Genomic DNA, 21,172 nt, shown 5'->3' on the forward strand with positions numbered 1-21,172 from the left:
GTGACTTAAAAAAAATGCTTTCTCAGTAGGAAGCATTTATAAAATGCAGCGATCTCAACAAGCCAAATGCTTAATGCAGATAGGGGGGGCCTCTCCCCACGAAATCTTCCGCCTCTGAGGCAGACAAAACTCTGAATCATTTAAGAAAACTCACTTTTTAAAAGCATATGTATGCATACCAATGGCTTTTTTTTTTTCCAAGAAAGTACATACCGCCTCAACTGTGGACAGACAGAAGCAGAGGGCGAAGAAAAGAGCACGCATAAGACAGAGAGCAGCTTCGCCGTGAAGACCCAACAGGCTGCAGCAACCAAGGAAACCACTGTGACCTCACAGAGCAGTGATCTGAGCTGGGTGAAGCAGCTCACTTTTCATGCATTTCTTACTCAGGAAAAATAAACATACAACTACTTCAAATTCAGCACTCACACTGTCATTAGCTCATAGTACCAAGCAAGGAGGAAATGCTCCTGTACTACCTACCTCTAGAATCTTCCATGAACTTAACAGTATCCTAACATCTGTAGATTTCCTCCTGTAATACTGTCATCAACACCACCCACATACAAAATATTCACTGTACTATGTTCTAAATCTCTGAAATCCATCTTCATATACAGGATTCTAAGTTCCACTTTTTCACAAGTCTAATGTGGACACAGAAAAAAATAGCAAGCAATGTTTATTGTGCAATTCCAATAGAAACTCTTGGGATCTTGGTTTAGAGTCAGTCTCCACAGTTATTCCAATTGCCCAGTTTAAACAAAAAGCAACAACCCATCTAGAAATTTCATGATTGTTCTTCAAACACCAAAGTAAAGCACTGATGATTCACGTTACAACTTAAAAATATTTTAAAACTACGCGTACTTTATATATCATTCTTTTATAAAACAATCAAACTAATTTGATTATCTGGAAGGAAATAACTGAAAGCCCTTTCAATGTATCTCCAACTTCTGTAGAACTCCAAACCAAGAGGAGAGGGTGAAATAAGGACTCTCAGTCACCAGGACTATGTGAACTTTAAGAAAGAAACGGATTCGTGCTTTTCCCGTTTCCTGTGGACGCAGAGCTTATAGGTGACATGGACGGAGATCTCTGGGGTGACTTTACATGGCTTTCACTTTGATTTGTTTCATTTTCATTTGCTTCTTCTCCAACTTCTTTTGTTCTCTCCTCAAAGCAGCTTCCTGTAAAATAGGGAGGAGGAGAGAAAGATCCAAATTAAGCTCTAAACACACACTGAAAAGCACCGAGGACTGGAGAACTGGCTTGGTGGTTAGAGCTCATGCTGCTCTTGCAGAAGACCCATGTTCTCTTCCAAGGACATGCTGTCGGGCAGCTCACAACTGCCGGTTATTCCAGCTCCAAGGGATTGAAGGCTTCTGGTCTCCATGGGCACCTTTACTCACGCATATTATTATTCAAAGTGCCTTTTGGAGGATTGGGGGAGGGCATTCAAGACAGGATCTTTGTCCTGGAACTCACTGTGTAGACCAGGCTGACCTGAGAGATCTGCCTACTTCTGCCTCTACTAGTACCAGAATATGATGTACGTACGTACACTCGTGTGTGCGCGCACGCGCACGCGCGCGCGCGCGCGCGCGCACACACACACACACAGAGATGCATGCAAAGCCACACACAAATACATCTTTAAAAAAAAATCACCAGGATCTTTGTGAGTTTGAGACCAGCCTGGTCTACAGAGCAAGTTCCAGGACAGCCTCCAAAGTCACAGAGAAACTCTGTCTCAACACCCGCCCCCCCACAAAAAGCCAAAAACAAAAAATAAAAAACAAAAAAAACAAAACCCTCTTCATAAAAGCCAGAAATCGACTATAATCTTATTTGTTTTGTTTTCCCATTAAGTTTACTGGATTTTCTTTTTTTTTTTGAATTATTTATTTATTATGTATACAGTGTTCTGCCCAGGACAGAAGAGGGCACCAGGTCACATTATAGATGGTTGTGAGTCACCATGTGGTTGCTGGGAATTGAACTCAGGACATCTGGAAGAGCAGCCAGTGCTCTTAACCTCTGAGCCATCTCTCCAGCCCTTACTGGATTTCCTTAAAGTTCCTCAGGACAGTACTATAAACTGGTGGTTTAAAAAAACAAAATTTCTATAAGAAGCTTAACAGCTCACTAAGGTTAAGTTCTGGGCCCCCTTTCCTTTAAGCCACTGAGTCCCAAACCATAGAAAAAGAGAGCTTCCTTCTTTACAGAAAAAGTAAAGACACTACATATTAATGATTCTCTTTATCCCCCCACCCCCACCAGCAAGGTTTCTCTGTAGCTTTGGAGCCTGTCCTGAAGCTCACTCTGTAAATGAGGCTGACCTCAAACTCACAGAGCTCTGCCTGTCACTGCCTCCCAAGTGCTGGGATTACAGGTGTTCATCACCACTGCCCCACCAAGCCCTGATTTTATTTTTTTATTTTTTTTGGTTTTTCCGAGACAGGGTTTCTCTGTATTGTTTTGGAGGCTATCGGTCCAGCTTGGCCTCGAACTCACAGAGATCCGCCTGCCTCTGCCTCCCGAGTGCTGGGATTAAAGGTGTGCGCCACCACCGCCCGGCCCAAGCCCTGATTTTAAATGACAAATTTATTTAAAATATAAAGTATACATGCCAGCTCCTTTAAAGTCCCTGATTTCTTTCTGATTGTTTGATCTGAAATGGGACTGTTTTGGGGAAAGAGGAAAACTCAGTCATTTTTCAGGTGCACAAACTTGATTTACTATGGCTTAGAAGAGAAATAAAGTGCTGTCAAATGATAACATATCCCAAATGCTGAAAATGTTATTAAACTTTTAGCCTGTGTACAATTCTTTTTTTGTTTGTTTGTTTGTTTGTTTTTGTTTTTCGAGACAGGGTTTCTCTGTGGCTTTGGAGGCTGTTCTGGACCTCGCTTGGTAGACCAGGCTGGTCTCGAACTCACAGTGATCCGCCTGCCTCTGCCTCCCGAGTGCTGGGATTAAAGGAGTGCGCCACCAACGCCCGGCTAGCCTGTGTACAATTCTACACAGAATTATCATAGTAGACAGTATGGTACAAATAGGAATCTGGATAATTAAGATTTATTTATTTTCATGTGCATTGGTCTTTTGCCTGCATGTCTGTGTGAGGTGTCAGACCCAATGAAACTGGAGATACAGACAGTTGTGAGCTGCCACATGAGTACTGGGAATTGAACTCAGGTCCTCTGAAAGAGCTGTCAGTGCTCTCAACCTCTGAACTACCTCTCCAGCCCACATCTGGATAATTAAAAACAAAGTAATAGTTTTGGGGAATTTTCACAAAGTCTCAACCTTAGATAAAGAACTACAAGAAACTAGAGAACAGAGCAGGAGAAACAGTCTTCCCCAGGCAAGAGCACACCAACTAGTTATCCAATACCAATCGGTCAGCCCTGAAAACATACAAACAAACACAATTATACAAACCAAACAGGTTGGATTTATGTATCTAGATACACACAACAGTAACAACAACAAAGAAAGAGGCCATGAATTTGAAAGAGAGCTGGGGGGAGGGACTAGGTATATGGGAAGTTTTGGAGGGAAGAAATGATATAAATTATATTATAACCTCAAAACATGATCATCATAAAACAAGCAGACCCAGCAGCCTCAGCAGCAGGGAGAGTCTCACCTCCAGCCTGCGCTGCTTCTCTGGATCTTCCTCATTCATGATCCGCTCCTTCTCGGCTCTTTTCTTCTCCTCACGCCGAGACTGTGCAGCCTCCTGTCTCTGCACGTGTGTCAGCTTCAAGAAGTTCTCTTCCACTCGTGCCCGGTTCTTATCTGCTTTCTGTTTACCCTTTCCCAGGAAACAAAATCTTCATAAGAAATCCATTGCCATCCCACAGGACAAAGCCCCACTGAGCATCCTTTGGCAAACGACTCCCCTTTGCATTTCAAATCAACTAGCCAAGACTCAGTCACTGCAGTCACTGACAGCAGCTGCTGCCCATGGGGAAAAACCAACAATAAAAGGTGCCTGTTTATAAGAAAGGCTTGGGGTCTTACTTCTCTGTTGAGTCGGAACTTTTTGGCTTTGTCAATAGAATAAATCACCATGTTCATCAGGGGTAGCAAAGCCTCCATATCCTTTGGGTACGTGTTACCTGAGCCAGGCACTGGAAAACAAAGCCATTTTCCTATTGAGTTAATGGCAGCATTAATATTCCTGGGTTGGCAATCTTTCTTAACGCTAACAAACTAGCTCTTTAGAGGAGCCCAGAAATCAACAAGCAGGAATGAGGTTAGCGATATTGTAGTTTGAAAGCTATTATTTCAGAAGGAAAAGTAATCTCAAAAACATTTTCAAGGAAGCTAAGAACTAGAGAGATGGGACCCAGAATACTCACCATTAAATGTAAACAGTAGTGTCCTCTTAGTGTCAGGCAGCTTTAAAGGCTGACCCTCCCTGTCACAAAAGAGAAGGCTGTTAAAAGAATGTAAGAAAGGCACTTTCCACGCATACAAGCCACTCAGTTGGACTGTACGTACTCTGCATCTCCAAGTCAACGGCAACCAGAGAGCATGAAGGCACTCAACAGTCCTCTAGCCCACTCCGTTACATTTGCTCCCCTCCAGTGATATCTCACAGTGGGCAGCATATATTCCCTTTCACCCAGAGAACCAGAAATATGCCCATATTTAAATATGAGGTCATATTTGAAATATTTTTGCTTAACATCTTATTTCTAAATTTATATTTATTTTACATGTATGAGTGTTCTGCCTGCATGTATGTTATGTATGCGGTGCCCAGAGGCCAGCAAAGGGGACAAGTCTCTTGCAACTGGAGTTAGAATGGTTTTTAGTCTCCATGAGGGAGTTGGGAACCAAGCCCTGGACCCTGGTCTTCTGCATAAGCAATCCACCCTTAACCACAAAGTCATCTCTCCAACCCCCAACTTTTACTTTTTTTCTTAGTCATTATTCTCTAAGAGTTGAGGCACAGTTTAACAATTACTTAATAGCACTTCCATTGTATTACAAGAATCCACAGATGGTTTCCTGTGGAAAAGGCTATGTATGTTACTGCAAATACTACATCACTTTGTGTATGAGACTCAAGCATCCTGAGAATTTGTTATGGTGGGAGTTATCCAAACAACAGTACCTCAGGGATTTGGAATACTGTTTATAATTTTGTTCTGTCACTGTAAACTTTGACTGTCAAACAACTGACTTCTACTCTACCCCCAACAAAAGGCTTGATGAAAGTTATAATGTAATACTTTGTCCCTGGTGGTGTCACCAAGTTTAGCAAGGCAAGGATGATGCAACATCATCTCGAAGTATAAGGACTTGAGCAATCACACACAACTAAATCCAGAGTACATTTTTTTGATGCTACTCTTATTCTGGTCTTTGGAAACGAACCCATAGCTCCCAGAATGTCTGTTGTTGATACCAAGTCTCACTGTGTATTCCTGGCTGGCTGAGAACTCATTATATAGACCAGGCAGGCCTAGAACCTAGAGTTCCCTCTGTTCCTGCCTGTGAGAGCTGAGATCAAAGACCTGCACCACCATACCTGGTTCAGAACAGTTTTTAGTTGTATTCAACTCCCACAGCCTATGAGTAGCCTGCAACTAATCATTCAGGTCAGAGCCCGTTCTCTATCAGAAGTATATTTAGTTATGCTTTCCAGAGACTGGCTGCAAAATCAATGAACAAATCCAAGCCCAAACCCTGAATGATACTGCTGTAAAACCAGAAGCTATGGGTACTGAAGTCATTTAAAAACACACCCAGTTATTCAAAAGTGAAGTGAGAAAAGGCCATAAAATATAAAATACACAGATTTATATTTAAAGTCAAACACCGAGAATTTAGAATGGCAAAGGCTGTGTGCCTCTGCAGTTCCGATCACCAGCCCTTGCTCCTCACCACTGGGTCAGTGATGCAAACATGCTGGGTTAGCAGGGCTGCAGTGGCGTCTTCTCAGGGGGCACCGAGTGGGAGGACAGTTATTACCAAGTTTACTTTCCCACTTGGCAAGGAAACTGCAGGGGTACCTTGTGGTGTTCCAAATGAATTTAAATACTTTTATTTCATACATACTCTTGCATAATCTTTGGACCAGAAAACTGGTCTGAAAAATGGACAGATTCAATCTTGTCAGCATAGTGTGTAAGAAAGTGAACCATCTGGAAAAAAAGAAAGAAAGAATATTAACTAGAGTTTGGTGCATTTCCAAGCTTTTATAGATATTCACCTTTTAATCCTTATTTTTATAAAATGTCATTCAGACTAAAATACTTTTTCCTTCCCAGCACTCGGGAGACAGAAGCAGGAGGATCTCTGTGAGTTCAAGACCAGCCTGGTCTACAAGAGCTAGTTCCAGGACAGCCTCCAAAAGACACAGAGAAACCCTACCTCAGAGAAACCCTGCCTCAAAAATTCAATAAAGGGGCTGGAGAGATGGCTCAGAGGTTAAGAGCACTGACTGCTCTTCCAAAGATCCTGAGTTCAATTCCCAGCAACCACATGGTGGCTCACAACCATCTATAATGAGACCTAGTGCCCTCTTCGGCCTGCAGATATACATGCAGGCAGAATACTGTATGTTAAACAAATAAATAAATCTTTAAAAAAAATTCAATGAAAATAAAAAAATAAATAAGAGGTTTTTTTTACTAATTAAATTACATATTTGTAATTAATCTTTCTTTTAATTGAAAAGAGGGCAAGACCAGGCAATGGTGGCACATGCCCTTAATCCCAGTACTCAGAGGCAGAGGCAGGAGGATCTCTGAGTTCGAGGGCAGTCTACAGAGTGAATTCCAGGACAGCCAGGGCTACACAGAGAAACCCTGTCTCAAAAAACGAAAAACAAACAACAACAATAAAAAAACCCAATTAGCTAATGAGTCATCAACTTAGCCTTCACCTTCAGCTTAAAGAAATGGTTCTCACAGTACCACAGACACTGAGAGCAGCAATTAATAAATGGGACCCCCTGAAACTGAGAAGCTTCTGTAAAGCAAAGAACACAGTCAACAAGACAGAACGGCAGCCCACAGAATGGGTAAAGACCTTCACCAACCCCAAAATATATTGGCCAATCTCCAAAATATACAAAGAACTCAAAAAACTGGACATCAAACTACCAAATAATCCAATTAAAAAACGGGGTACAGATCTAAACAGAGAATTCTCAACAGAACAATCTCAAATGGTGGAAAGACACTTAAGGAATTACGCAACATCCTTAGTCATCAGGGAAATGCAAATCAAAACCACTATGATATTCCATCTTACACCGATTAGAAGAGCTAAGACTAAAAACACCAATGACAGCTTATGCTGGAGAGGATGTGGAGAAAGGGGAACACTCCTCCATTGCTGGTGGGAGTACAAACTTGTACAGCCACTGAGGAAATCAGTATGGAGATTTCTCAGAAAATTAGGGATCAACCTACCTCAAGACCCTGCAATACCACTGTTGGGCATATACCCAAAGGAGAAACATTCACACCACAAGGATATTTGCTCAACTATGATCATAGCAACATTATTCGTGATAGCCAGATCTTGGAAACAACCTAGATGCCCCTCACAACTGAAGAACGAATAAAGAAAATGTGGCACATTTACAAAATGGAGTCCTACTCAGTTGTAAGAAACAACGGCATCTTAAAATTTGCAGGTAAATGGACATAACTAGAAAAAGAAACATTCTGTGTGAGGTAACCCAGATCCAGAAAGACAAATATAATGTGTACTCACTCATAAGAAGACACCAGACATAAAGCAAAAGATACCCAGCCTACAATCCATAACCTCAGAGAAGCTTGAACCCTCTTCCAGAAACAGATGGAAGCAGATGCAGAAATCCACAACTAACCAATGGGCCAAGCACCTGGAGTACAATCGAAGAGAGGGAGGCGCAAAAATATGAACAAAGGTGTCAAGACCATGATGGGGAAACCCACATCCGCTGACCTGAGCTAGTGAGAGATCACGACTCAGGACTGACAAATGGGGAACCTGCATAAGACCAAACAGAATCCTTTAATAAGTGTGACTAGAAGAATTTATGAGGCCACTGGCAGTCGGTCCAAGATCTAACACTAATGCACAAACTGACTTAGTGAAGCCCGTTCTATATGCTCAGCCTAGACACAGAGGTGTGGAGGCTGGGGAGGCCAAGGTGTCTTGGTCCTGCCTCAATGATGATGGAACAGACTTAGTAGACTTCCTAGGGGAGACCTTACCCGCTTGGAATAGCACAAGGGAGGTGAGGAGGGAGTGGAGGGAGTGGGGAAGAGAGGAAGGAGGGGGAACTGGGATAGAAATGCAAAAAATAAATAAATTGTAGAGAAACATTAAAAAAAAAAGTTCTCTGCAGCCATCTTCCAGCCTTAGCCTCTTCCATGACAGGATCACAAGTGCCTGCCCTGTGTGCCCATCCTTACCTATACAAACTGAAACTCAAGAATGATTACACGACACCATCAGAGGATTACGGCTGTAATCTTTAAAACAAACAAAAAACAAAAACACCAAAACACTTGGAAGTTGGCTTGGAGTGGCAGCACAGAGCTTTAATGCTAGCATTTGGTGGATAGAGGCAGATAGACCTCTTTGAGCTCCAGGATAGCCAGGGTTACCTAGTGTTCTCTCAGAATAGGCATAGGCAAACCCTTGGGGCTGGGTCAGCTTACTTAGGGAAAGGGCTTCGGTATTAAGCTGTGGGCTGGTTCTCTCTAACCCTCCCAAACAATCCATTGTGCAGACTTCTCATCTAAAAGGTTGGTGGCTTTTGCTCGGGATCAGTGCTCTGGTAATGCCTTTGCTGGTCTCTCAACACATTCCTGTCATTGAGACTTGAATTGTAGGTGTGATGTTAAGGCACAGGATGCTAAGAGCTATGTTACTACTATTCTTAGTTTGTAAATTGCCCTTTGATACCATCTTGCTTTCTTTTGTAGGTATAAATAAAAAACAATTGACAATAAATAAAACCTTGAAAGCTTCAAAGTCATTACTTCTTTCAGAGAGGACTACTTTTTATTTTACTGTGAGTGTGTGAGTGCATGTATGTGTGTGCATGAGTGTGTACCTGAGGAAGTCAGAAAAGTATCATTCGTGAGTGTGTGTGTGTGTGTGTGCCAGTGCCCATCTCAAGTTTGGTGCACCTGGGGAAGCCAGAAGAGTGCCATCTCTCTCAAAGTTGGAGTTATGGGACACTTGGCTTGTTAAGCAGATGCTGAGATAAACACTAGAGTCCTTTTTTTTTTTTTTTGGTTTTTCGAGACAGGGTTTCTCTGTGGCTTTGGAGGCTGTCCTAGAACTTGCTCTGTAGACCAGGCTGGCCTCGAACTCACAGAGATCTGCCTGCCTCTGCCTCCTGAGTGCTGGGATTAAAGGCGTGCGCCACCAACGCCCAGCCGCAAACACTAGAGTCCTTATGATTGCACAGTGCTAACTGCCAAGCTGTCCCCTGAACTGACAGTCCTCTGAAGGGCTGTAGGAGGAAAGAGCAGACAGCTGCAACTAATGAACAGCACCAGAGAAGACCTGTCCCAGCTTCAGGTCTTCAGCATGAGAGCTGGTCAGTGCCTCATTAAAATGGTGTTTTCTTGCTACTTTTTCTAGAACAAGCAATGGCTGTGTTTACCAATTGATCAAAATAAGTTAGATAACAATATGTATCACATAAAATGTTTAATATGAATGATCTGTGGTCAGATTATTTACCTGCTGTTTCAAAAAAGAGTAAAATAAAATTTAGTATGTGATTTTTACTTATTTATCCTTTTGAAGACAGAGTCTTTTAGGTGTATTACCCAGCGTGGTCTGGAACTCATGGTCCTCTTGCCTCAACCTCTAGAGTAGCTGCCATTACAGATGTGCACTACTGAACATCATCTTTTACTGTGTTTACCTTCGTATCCATCATTCCCTCTGTAACTTCTCCCATTTCTGACAGGATGGCCAAAGAGTCTGGCAGTCCATACTTTGCTCCAGACTTAGGTTTATCACTACAAAACTCACTCTGGAATAAGAAAATAAAAACAAAAAACATGGTATTTTATTATACAGCATTTTTCCAAAAGGCTAGTATGTACTACTTATTTTGAAGTGGTACTTAACATCCAAGTGACAGAACTGTGCTGTGCCAGAAAGCTGAACTTTGTAATAAAGAGGCAGCGTCTACATACATTTACATTAGAGCAATGTGACATACCAGATCCTGCATCTCTTTCTGAAGTCGCACCAAAGCTTTGCGAGTGCCAACAGCAAACACATATGTATCCATATCCTCATCATTCATGGTTACTTTTATTTGCTTTAAAAGGAAAACAAAAACAAGACTTACTTATTAGGTTCTAGGATGGGTAGATTTTTAAATGGCCCTGAAAAGTTCAGCCGTCTGCTATACGCATTCTCCCCTTGAGCAGGATTCATGGATATAATGGCAGAAGACTCCTAATCAGTTGATTTGAATGAACAAAAAGGGGCATTGTCATGGGTACAACACATAATCTAGCAAGGTATTAAAAATAACTGGGCCCTAGATGAAGAAGAGAATCTTTGGGGCAAACACGATCATCAAGGGATGGGTTATAAGGACCTGAGGGTAACACCTCCAGGACCTAAGTAACTCCCAGTTGGCAGGTATGGAGAAAATATACAAGAGACTGAATTCTGACAAAAATCTGAACGAGCATATGAAGAAGGGAACAGTGTGAGCCTGGCTTTACACTGTTTTCAGACTTGTAGACCTAAGCAGAGCACACCAGCTACATCAGACCACTCATGTAATGATACTATGAGATAATAAATTGTATTGGATTTTTTATTTGTTTTGTTTTTTGACTATTGCTGAGCTGTGTCCTTGGTAAGCCAGTAAATATAAAGAAAGGTTTTTCTTGAATTCTGTGACCCATTCTAATAAATTATTAAATCTGGAGGGAGGTGATGGGAATCCTTAATTCATAGGTGATCAGCCAAAAGTGTACATGGATTGGGTGGCCTAGGATTTGAAATTTCCTCAGAAGTAGAGACAGTGGGGGGGCCAGAACCCTTCTACCTATGGAACCTGAAGCTAATTCCAGGCAGTTTCACAACTGGATTGTTGAATCCTAGCAGGTATCTAGAGAATCCAAGAACTGGCCATTGTTAGAAAACATCCCTACACCAGTAAATAATTCTTAATAGGAACAGGCAATGTTATAAACCTAAAAGTCTGATACGATAAAACATGGTTCTAGATACACTAATTGTATTTCTTTTTTTTTTTTTGGTTTTACAAGACAGGATTTCTCTGTATTGTTTTGGAGGCTGTCGGTCCAGCCCGGCCTCGAACTCACAGAGATCCGCCTGCCTCTGCCTCTGCCTCCCGAGTGCTGGGATTAAAGGCGTGCGCCACCAACGCCCAGCTAATTGTATTTCTTAATGGCTGGGCCAAATTCTTAGTATGTGGGAGAAGGGAAATGTGGAGCTGGAGATGGCTCAGTGTAGGAGCATTTGCTGCTCTCGCAGAGGACACAGGCTCAGTTCTCAGCACCCACATAGTAGCTGGTTCACAAACATCTATAACTCAGGTAACCAACACCCTTTTCTGACCTCCTTGAATATACATGTAGTACACAAACAGATATGTAAGCAACACATACACACACAAAACTTTAAAATATTTTTTTTAAGGAATAATGCTAATGTAAGGAAAGACCTGGTAAATGGCAGCTATATCCTAAAAAAAAAAAAAAAAAAATCTGTTCTTCTATATTTACAGGAAATTACAGAATCCAGTAGGGAAAAAAAAGCCAGGCGTTGGTGGTGCACGCCTTTAATCCCAGCAGAGGCAGGCGGATCTCTGTTCGAGACCAGCCTGTCTACAGAGCTAGTTCCAGGACAGCCTCAGAGAAACCCTGTCTCAAAAAACAAGAAAAAGAAAAAGAAAAAAAAAAAAGCAAATAATAGCAATCCTGTCTGTGATATCTCTGTCTGGGATAGAGGCATAGAACATTTTTGACTGAGGGCACATTAATGTTGGTTTAATAAATCAAAGACATTATACCCAATAACCTAGATTCTGACGAGCTCTTTCAATCAAAATTAATCATTTGATATTTAAGATAAACCCTAACGCAAAACAAATAAACTTTGAGAAGAAACCTAGTGTTTTGTCAAAGTCACAGTCTTCACAGGGCTGTTGAAACAGCTTAAACTGTGCAGCTTGCAATGCAACCTTGAAGTCCTGAATTAGATCCCCAGATCCCAAGGACAGAACTGACTCCCAAAAGCTGTCCTCTGACCTCCTCCACACATGTACGCAGATAAGTTTTTAAAAAATAAAGGAAAAGTATCCACAAGGAGAACAGGACACCAGGGCACCCTATAGGAGCAACTGTTCTCTCTAGTAAGGACAATTCAGCCATTCCAATGGTGACAGACATTGTCTCATTCAAGCAAGTAGAGGCCTCTCAACAGTGGAACACTGAGAAAAGATGATCATCTGCTTAGGTAGAAAAGCATCACATTTTCTGGCATGGCCATAAATTGTCAGGAGTTCCAAACACAACCCAGACAGAAATGAAGTAGCTACAAACAATAATTCAGTTTATACTAAGAAAAACAGCAAGAATACATACCACTTGATCACTCACTGGCCTCATCATCCGGGCCAGGACATTAAGCAAGTCTTGCCTCTTAAGGAACTGAAAAAGTAAAGAAATGAGTCACTACCTTCCAGCTTACACTTACAGAAAGGACTTGGAGGGGACGTGAATGCTTCATTTGCCAACTCCTAGAAATATAGCACTCAACCTTCATTTTACATCAAATGAGGAGGACAGAAGCACTAAATTTATATTAGCAGTCACACTAAAAACAATTAAGGGACGATACATGTCGGAGCAGACGTTCCCTACTTACCCTTAGCTGGATGAGCATGCCTTCACAGCACACTCGGCCAGAACACCACAGGTTATAGATGTGTTCATTCTCCTGATTCAACTTTCCTGTGCTTGTGGCTTCTTTGTTAGTCCCATCATCCCCTAGGAGTAAAAGCACTGAATCTGACTCACTGAACTTTTGGACCACTTTAGGACATCTCACAGAATCTCCTTTGAAAGGGATTAAAGGACCGGCACTGTGGCTTTACTTCAGTAATATTTTAAGGTTTCATGCCTCAATAGATTTGATGTATAAATTTACCATCTGCTTCTTCACACATTAAGTCATCTAGTCTTGAAGACATACTCATGTCATCTCTCAGACAGCCGTCTTCATAACAAGATTTGTAAGTAAGGCCTGGATTTTCTGTATGGGCTTCATTAATTCCAATTACTTCTGACAGAGTAGAGTTCAGTGGCAAGTTTCCACACATTCCAAGTCACCAAAATCATTATTTTATTTCAATTTTATACCAACTTCAGGCAGACTACAGCAAAAAACAACTCCCAAAGCTTCCTGTGCAAAATCAGTGATTTCCAATGGGCCACCATTTTATGTTGCTATCCATTCATGTTTCTCTGCGAATTTACGGAGAGCTGAGAGAATGGTATCTGCCACTGCTATCAGTGCACAGCAGGCACCAGGACGGTGGGCATCAAGGATACAGACCAGTTCTTTGTCATCTGCTAGGCCAAGTGTGCTGGGTGCTCAGGAGTGCTGCACAGGCTAGTAGAGGGACTTTTCTTTACTTTAAACTCTTTATTGTCTCCATAAAAAAGTTATGTACTCTGGCATGAAGAAGAGGGAGGGTAATGAGCTAAAGAATGTTTTCCTACCACCCCCACCCCAAATTCCCTGACCAAAAAACCCCCTAAAAAACTATGGAACAAGGAAGAGAGCATCCACTGGTAAACAGGTTCTAATAACATGGTTACAATTTAACCCCTTAGATAAGTTTCCTTACAAAAATAAAAAGCATATCCAATTAACAGTATTGAAACAAAAAGCAATTAAAAAATGTGTGACAGAAAAAAATTAAAAAAGAGTATGTGAGGTCTACTTAGTATTGCACACCTTTAATTCCAGCACTAGGGAGGCAGAGGCAGGAGAATCTCTGAGTCTGAGGCCAGCCTGACCTACAAGGCAGTACAAGGCTGGTCAGGGCTATATAATGCACCAGTAAGATGGCTCAGCTGGTGAAGGCACTGGCCACCAAGTCTGATGGCCTGCATCCAGGACCCACAAGTGGTAGAACTAATTCTCACAAGTTGTTTTCCCTGCTTATGCTCTGTCACAAGCATTCCTGCCCACTCCAGTAATAAATTAATAACAAATTAATTAAAACAACCAAACCAAAACAATGCATTTAAAGCACAATCTAAAATGTGCATAAGGGAGCTTGTTACTAAGGAGAAGTAAAGTGCCAAGTGAGTGTGAAGGGAGTTTAACCCCACAATCCACACTACACAGCCAGCTACTCTACAGTCCTCATGTATATCTCATCTGTGAAAGTAAAATCGAAGTACCCAGAACTTAAGAAACTGTGAGCATTTTCCCAGTTGTAAATATTGAACTAAGTATTTATCAAACTACCTAAAATGACAAGTTTCTTGTTTCAACCAGAATTTTAACATCTTGTTTTTACACTATTTAGCAATTACACCGCTGACTAATGAAAAAAAAAAAGAGAGCTTATATATTTAATTTACTTATATATAAAACCCAACAAAATAGGATGGATGGAGAAAACAAATGCATTGTAGTCAACACTCTGGGAAACCATTTAAATATTTCTGCTGAGGGGACAAACTGTTCTTACCAGACTGTTTCCAGGCAGGCCACTGGACTCATAACAACTTAACTTACCCACTAAGGTGAAATTGCTCTCCAAAAGCTCTCTATGAGAATTGAACCAGGCCTGGGCAAGTCTGCTGTTCTTATTCTTCCCAATGATGTAGTTCATAATATAGGCAAGCAGACCAGTCACCATCAGGATTTCTAGATAATAACTCTCCCAGCTGTTCTGGAGGTGTGCAGGAACCTTAAGAAGGAAAAATTCCGACTTAATATTGGCTGAGACTGAACATGAAAAAGCCCACAGTGGATACTTTATATTACTGTCACTAGAAAAAAAGTTACACTTTAGTGGCTGGAGAGAAAAGTTCCCACTCAATGTTGGCTGAGACCGAACATGAAAAAGCCCATAGACAGAGTGGATACTTTGTATTACTGTCACTAGAAAAAAAGTTACACTGTAGTGGCTGGAGAGAAGACTCAAGGTTATCGAGTACTGGCTACTCTTGCAGAGGACACAGGTTTGGTTCCCAGCTTCCAGTGGTAGCTTATAGCCATCTCTAACTCCAGTTCCAAGGGATCTGATGCTTTCTTTCTCTGGCCTCCAGGGGAAACAGGCATGCACATGATACATGTAGCATGTATGTAGACAAAACACTTCTACACATAAGATAAAACCTTTTAAACAACAAAAGTTACACTTTAAAATACATGCCCATTTTGATCTAGGTCAGCTTCTTAGTTGTTTTGGTGTTTTTTATTTGTTTGTTTGTTTTTTTCCAAGATAGGGGTTCTGCAGCCAGAGCTGTCCTGGAACTTGAATTGTACACTAGAGAACTCAGAGATCTGCCTGCCTATGCTTCCAGAGTGCTGGGATCAAAGGCGTGTGCCACCACTGCCACCTGGCTCTAGGTCAGTCACTTTCAGAGTATGTCCAACGTCATCCACCTTACACTACTTGAAGTAAGTGAAAGTAGGAGGCTAGACTATGACATGGGAGTCACTTCACAGCAATGGATGTTTGTCAGAATTCATGTTAAGCTCTTCATTAGCTTGCACCATTATTCTAACACCCACAGCATGTCATGGATTACAGGTATGGTGTTAATAATTTATTGCTTAGTTTGCAATTTAGAATCTTTTATACTTACATCAACGATTGTTATTGGGTCTTTATTTTTACTAGAAGAGGTATCTGGCTTGTCTTCATAACCCTCAAATTCTTCATCATCATATGGCTCACTTTCAGTATCGCCATCCTACAAAAACAAAACAAAACCATTAATACAAATGGCGCCAACAATTGTGTCACACTTTGTGGATAACATTTGTACAGGAAAACATGGCCAGCAAACAACAAGTACAGAACACAGAGATATAAAATACTTTTAGCAAAATACCAAACTTTGATGTATAAGCAAGTTCCAGGAGGCTAACATATGTGCTTATATTTAATAATATAATTCATATTTGAAATTTGATAAGAGAGCAAGGTGCAGTGGCCAGTGCATTTAATCCCAGTACTACAGGACAATCAGGGACATACAGTGAGAACCTGCTTCAAAAGAAAAAAGAAAACCAAAAAAAATTTTCCCCTAATAGAATAAACCTTGCCCATGTTTTTCCACTACTTCATATTACACATAAAAAACTGTGTGGGTGCCGGGCGGTGATGGTGCACACCTTTAATCCCAGCACTCGGGAGGCGGAGGCAGGCGGATCTCTGTGAGTTCAAGGCCAGCCTGGTCTACAGAGTGAGTTCCAGGACAGCCCCCAAAACAATATAGAAAACAAAACAAAACAAACAAACAAAAAAAACTGTGTGGGTGTTGAATGTTAATTAGTCTGATTATACTAATTTAATTCTTCAACATATACACATAGTAAAATGTGGTAAAAAGAAAAACACATAGTGAAACCTTTTCTCAAAAAAACAAACAAAATGAGATACAATACAGCATGAATAAATAATTTTGCTACACATTTCAAAAATGAGACAACACCAAAAGAATGATGCCACTTACTTTTAAACCTAAAGTTCTAAATTCTCATTCATACATTATTTATCCTCAGTTCAGCTCTTATCTACTACAGTAACTACAGAAAACACAATGCTTTATCAAGGTAGGAACACACCACAAAATAGTTAGAAGAGTTTAGATGGGCAGTGATGGCATACACCTTTGATCTCAGCACTAGAGTGGCAGAGGTAGGTAGATCACTGTGAGCTCAAGGTCAGCTTGGTCTATAGAGTGAGTTCCAGGACAGTGAAACCCTGTCTTCAAAAACCAACCAACCAACCAACCAAGCAAATAAACAAACAAATCTTAAACAAAAACCCCACCTGGGTGTCTGCATCTTCAAAATCTCCTTCTTGGTTTTCATCCTGCCCTTCCAATTCCACAGTGGTCTCATCTTCATCATCTTCAGTGGTTATCACTCGCTGAGGAGATTCCGTAACAGAATCTTCCATGACATCTTCAAACTCGGCGAAATCATTATCATCATATTCTACTATGTCTTCCTCATCCTCAAAATCATCAAACTTGGCTTCAGAGACACTCCCGAACACCAAAAGCACAACACAGAAAGCATAGAAGGTCTTCATTGCGTCTTAAAAATAAGCTGAGAGAGATACAGGTGTGTTCAATGAACTGCCATTCCACATACATGATTAACATATTTTACTAATGGTTAGCAATCCACAAACCAGAGGTTTGGTGGTACATACTTGTAATCCCAGGATTTGGGAGGCAGAAAAAGGTTCAGACGTTCATAGCCAGCCTTGGCTACATACTGAGCTCAAGACTATACCAATCTACAGGTTGACCCTTAATTAAAAAACAAAACAATCACTGGGAGATGGTGGCAGAGGCAGGTGTATCTCTGTGAGTTCATGTTCAGCCTGATCTACAGAGTGAGTTACAGGACAGACTGAGCTGTTACACAGAGAAACCCTGTCTTAAAGAACCAAACAAACAAAAACCTCCTGAGTTTCTCTTCCTCAATGAGGCGAGGCCAAGAGGTATGGGTCTATCAAGATACTGTCAGTAGTTATCTGTAAAAATGTACGCAAGTTATTAGTTTTTGGTTTGTTTTTTTGAAACAGGGTTTCTCTGTGTAACAGCCCTGGCTGTCCTGGAACTTGAGTTGTAGATCAGGTTGGCCTTGAATTAAGAGATCCGCCTGCCTCTGCCTCCCAGTGCTGGGATCAAAGGAGTGTACCACCACCATCAGGCTACATGTTCTCAATTTCTTTAAGTTTGGTTCTCCAAAATCCTCTCTGTTTATATTATGTATTCTATAAGCTTCCCTACCCCCCAAAAAAAGTTTTTTTTAAGAGACTATTAAAACCTTCCTAAGCTGTGAGGTGGTGGCACACCTTTAATCCCAGCACTCGGGAGGCAGAGGCAGGCGGATCTCTGTGAGTTCGAGGCCGGGCTGGACTGACAGCCTCCAAAACAATACAGAGAAACCCTGTCTCGTAAAACCAAAAAAAAAAAAAAAAAAAAACCAAACCCCCTCCCCCCAAAAAAAACCAAAACCAAAACCAAAAAACAAAACAAAAACCACCAGGACTGAGATGAAGCTTGGCAGTATAGTGCTTGTAGTCATTCTTCTGACATACTAAGGTTTTTGGCTTTATCCTCAGCACTACAAACATTACTTACAGAGCAACTGTGTGGATGTGTCTGCCCTAGACACACACATCTCTATCATCATCGAGAGTGTGGACACTTAAATACACAGAGAAGATGCAATGGAGACGTCAATCAACACAACTACTAAGTGACAGAACCCAATCATTCGAAGAGTGTTAATTTTGCATGAAATTTTAGAAAACAATGTAAAAAAAACAACCAACAAAATCATTTCTTCTATGTTTTTAATTCTGCCCCTTCATCAAAATATCAGCCCTATATTTTTAGCTATCTAAAAAACAAAACAAACAAAAGAAACTAACAACTAATTTTTGTTTGTTCAAGGCAGAATTTCTCTGTGTAGCTTTGGAGACTGCCCTAGAACTTGCTCTGTAGACCAGGCTGGCTTCAAACTCACAGAGATCCGCCTGCCTCTGCCTCCCGAGTGCTGGGATTAAAAGCGTGCACCGCCACCTCCCAGTTTAGAAAGGTTTTAATAGTCTCTTAAAAAACTTTTTTGGGGGGCTGGGATTAAATTAAAGGTGTACGACACCACCACCACCTGACCTCTAACATCTGCTTTTAACCATAGACATTCAGCCTAAAGGATGGATGTGTGAGAATATTACTATTGATGATTAAACTATGGGTGTAACATCCAAAACATTTTTCTTTTTTAACAGATAAAGTTTATTTTTTAAATAGTTTTTTAAACTTGTTATTTTTTATTTATATTTAAAGACTTTATTTATTATGTATACAGCATTCTGTCTGCAAATATGCTTGCAGGCCAGAAGAGGAGTCCAGATCTCATTATGGATGGTTGTGAGCCACCTTGTGATTGCTGGGAATTGAACTCAGGACCTCTGGAAGAACAGCCAGTGTTCTTAACCTCTGAGCCATCTCTCCAGTCCAAGCCACTTGCCAAAAAGCCTAAGGACCAAGTTTTACCCTTGCACTCCACATGGTGGAAGGACAGAACCAAGTCTCATATAAGTTGTCTTTCAACCTGTACGCTCACACAGTGATATACCTTCCTGCTTTTATGACCCAAATAAATGAATGTAATTTTTAAAACATTATAAGGGAGGTTGGGTATGTAACTCTGCTGTAGATGGCAGAGTACTTGGGGTGATATTAGCACCATATAAAATTGGGCGTGGTAGTACTTGGAGCCTGAGAGGTAGGGCGAACCAAAGTTCAAGGCATTCTCCTCTACACAGTGAGTTACTGGCCTGTCTCAAAAATTCCACAGGGCTGATAGGATGGGTGCAGGTCTTTAATCCTAGTACTCTGGAGTTAAGAGGCAGGCAGATAGATGCCTTAGTTCAAGGCCAGTCAGGACTACATAGTGAGACCCTATGTTAAAAAAGAAAAAAAGCCAGGCAGTGGTGGCTCACACTTTTAATCCCAGCACTCGGGAGGCAGAGGTAGGTGGATCTCTATGAGTTTGAAGCCAGCCTGGTCTACAGAGCAAGTTCCAGGGCAGGCTCCAAAGCTACAGAGAAACCTTGTCTCCAAAAACAAACAAACAATAAGAGCATCAGGGTTTAGTGGCTCAATCCTGTAACACCAGCACCAGGGATCCTCAGTTAAAGGACTACTCTGAGTTCCACCAGCTTGCCCTACTTTATATGTGAGTTTTAAGCCAGCCTGCAAGAGTGAGACAAGGTCCCAAAAAAATCAAAAAGCTGTGCTTTGCTGTTCCCCTGTTCAAGCAGAAGTCAGCTTGGTTAACAGACTCCCAAAAGTTTTCATTTCAAGCTGCACCTTTTGAACGTTCACAACGCACATGTATTTCTAATGCAATTCATACAAGCAGGCTCCCCCAAGGATATTTAGGTTAAAATTATCCAAGGCATTTGTGCACTGGCGTCCCTTCTAACAAGAGTCAGCTGCACCTGTCAACCCATTTCTCAAATGCACAACTCTGTCAGGTCACCCAGCCTACGGGACTTCTGAAGCAGAAAACACAAGAATCCAGGCCATGCACAAGCATTAACACGCCTGTCTTAATTATCTTTGGCAAGCTCAACCACTTGACTCCAGACTTAAAAACGAGTAAGTGAAGCAGTCATTGCTCGCCCTTTCCGGTCTTCACCGCGTTAGTCAAAACGATGAAACTTCTAGAGAAGCTGTGCACATTTCTGACAAGTTGTATGTTGGAAACCTTCAGCTAAGGTCGACTCTATTTAGAGGTTGTGTCTGTCAAACCTCTCGGGTCTGGTCCTCCTCCCTCCACCACCATGGAAAAGCCTGGCGTCTATGCACCATTCTTCAGGCTGCACACCAGGTATTTTCTCAGATTTTGTCCTGCTGATTTGGAATTTGCTCAAAGCCACTATTATGAACCAAACCCTCCTAAAGTCCAACAAAAAATGGACCAGAAAAGGATGGACAGAGGTTTACTTTTCTTTTTTTAATTAGGGAGAGATAAGTTGCGGGGATTGATGCATGTCACCACCAGCCGGACATAAAGGGTTGGTGAGATGAGAAAAAAGTACCAGGCTCTGCGGCCACGCAACTTAATCACCGCTCGGCCTGGCTCGGCCACACCGACTGGCATGTCATGGCCCGCTACCTACCTGCACCCGAGGCTGCGACCCCGCCCGGGGCTTGAGGCCACCACCTCCACCCGGCCTGCCTGTGTCTGGCCTCCGCCTTCAGTTCGCAAAGATTTTTGAGGGCCGCGATGACTCTGGGACACAGCCCAGGACAGGTAGCTCAGACACAGCACCCTACAATTCACGTAGCTTCAGCCGTCCGTTACGTAGAATGCGTACGGCTGGTTTGCGCCTGCGCGCGGC

General features: G+C 41.7%; 1 protein-coding gene across 1 annotated transcript; it reads right to left on the reverse strand.

Moving 5' to 3' along the window:
* Nucleotides 1–665: 665 nt before the first annotated feature.
* Ccdc47 (coiled-coil domain containing 47) lies at nt 666–21,126 on the reverse strand. Its single transcript, XM_040749946.1, has 13 exons — nt 20,951–21,126; nt 17,069–17,349; nt 15,876–15,983; nt 14,797–14,971; nt 12,910–13,031; nt 12,627–12,692; nt 10,217–10,318; nt 9,914–10,024; nt 6,085–6,170; nt 4,377–4,435; nt 4,036–4,145; nt 3,659–3,826; nt 666–1,193 (listed from the first exon to the last, which is right to left on the reverse strand). Exons 2-13 carry the CDS (start codon nt 17,330–17,332, stop codon nt 1,113–1,115), a joined length of 1,452 nt encoding a protein of 483 aa, XP_040605880.1. The 5' UTR covers nt 17,333–17,349; nt 20,951–21,126; the 3' UTR covers nt 666–1,112.
* Between the last annotated feature and the right edge of the window lie 46 nt (nt 21,127–21,172).

This window comes from Mesocricetus auratus, unplaced genomic scaffold, assembly GCF_017639785.1.
Source record: "Mesocricetus auratus isolate SY011 unplaced genomic scaffold, BCM_Maur_2.0 Super-Scaffold_100007, whole genome shotgun sequence".
Taxonomy (NCBI): domain Eukaryota; kingdom Metazoa; phylum Chordata; class Mammalia; order Rodentia; family Cricetidae; genus Mesocricetus; species Mesocricetus auratus.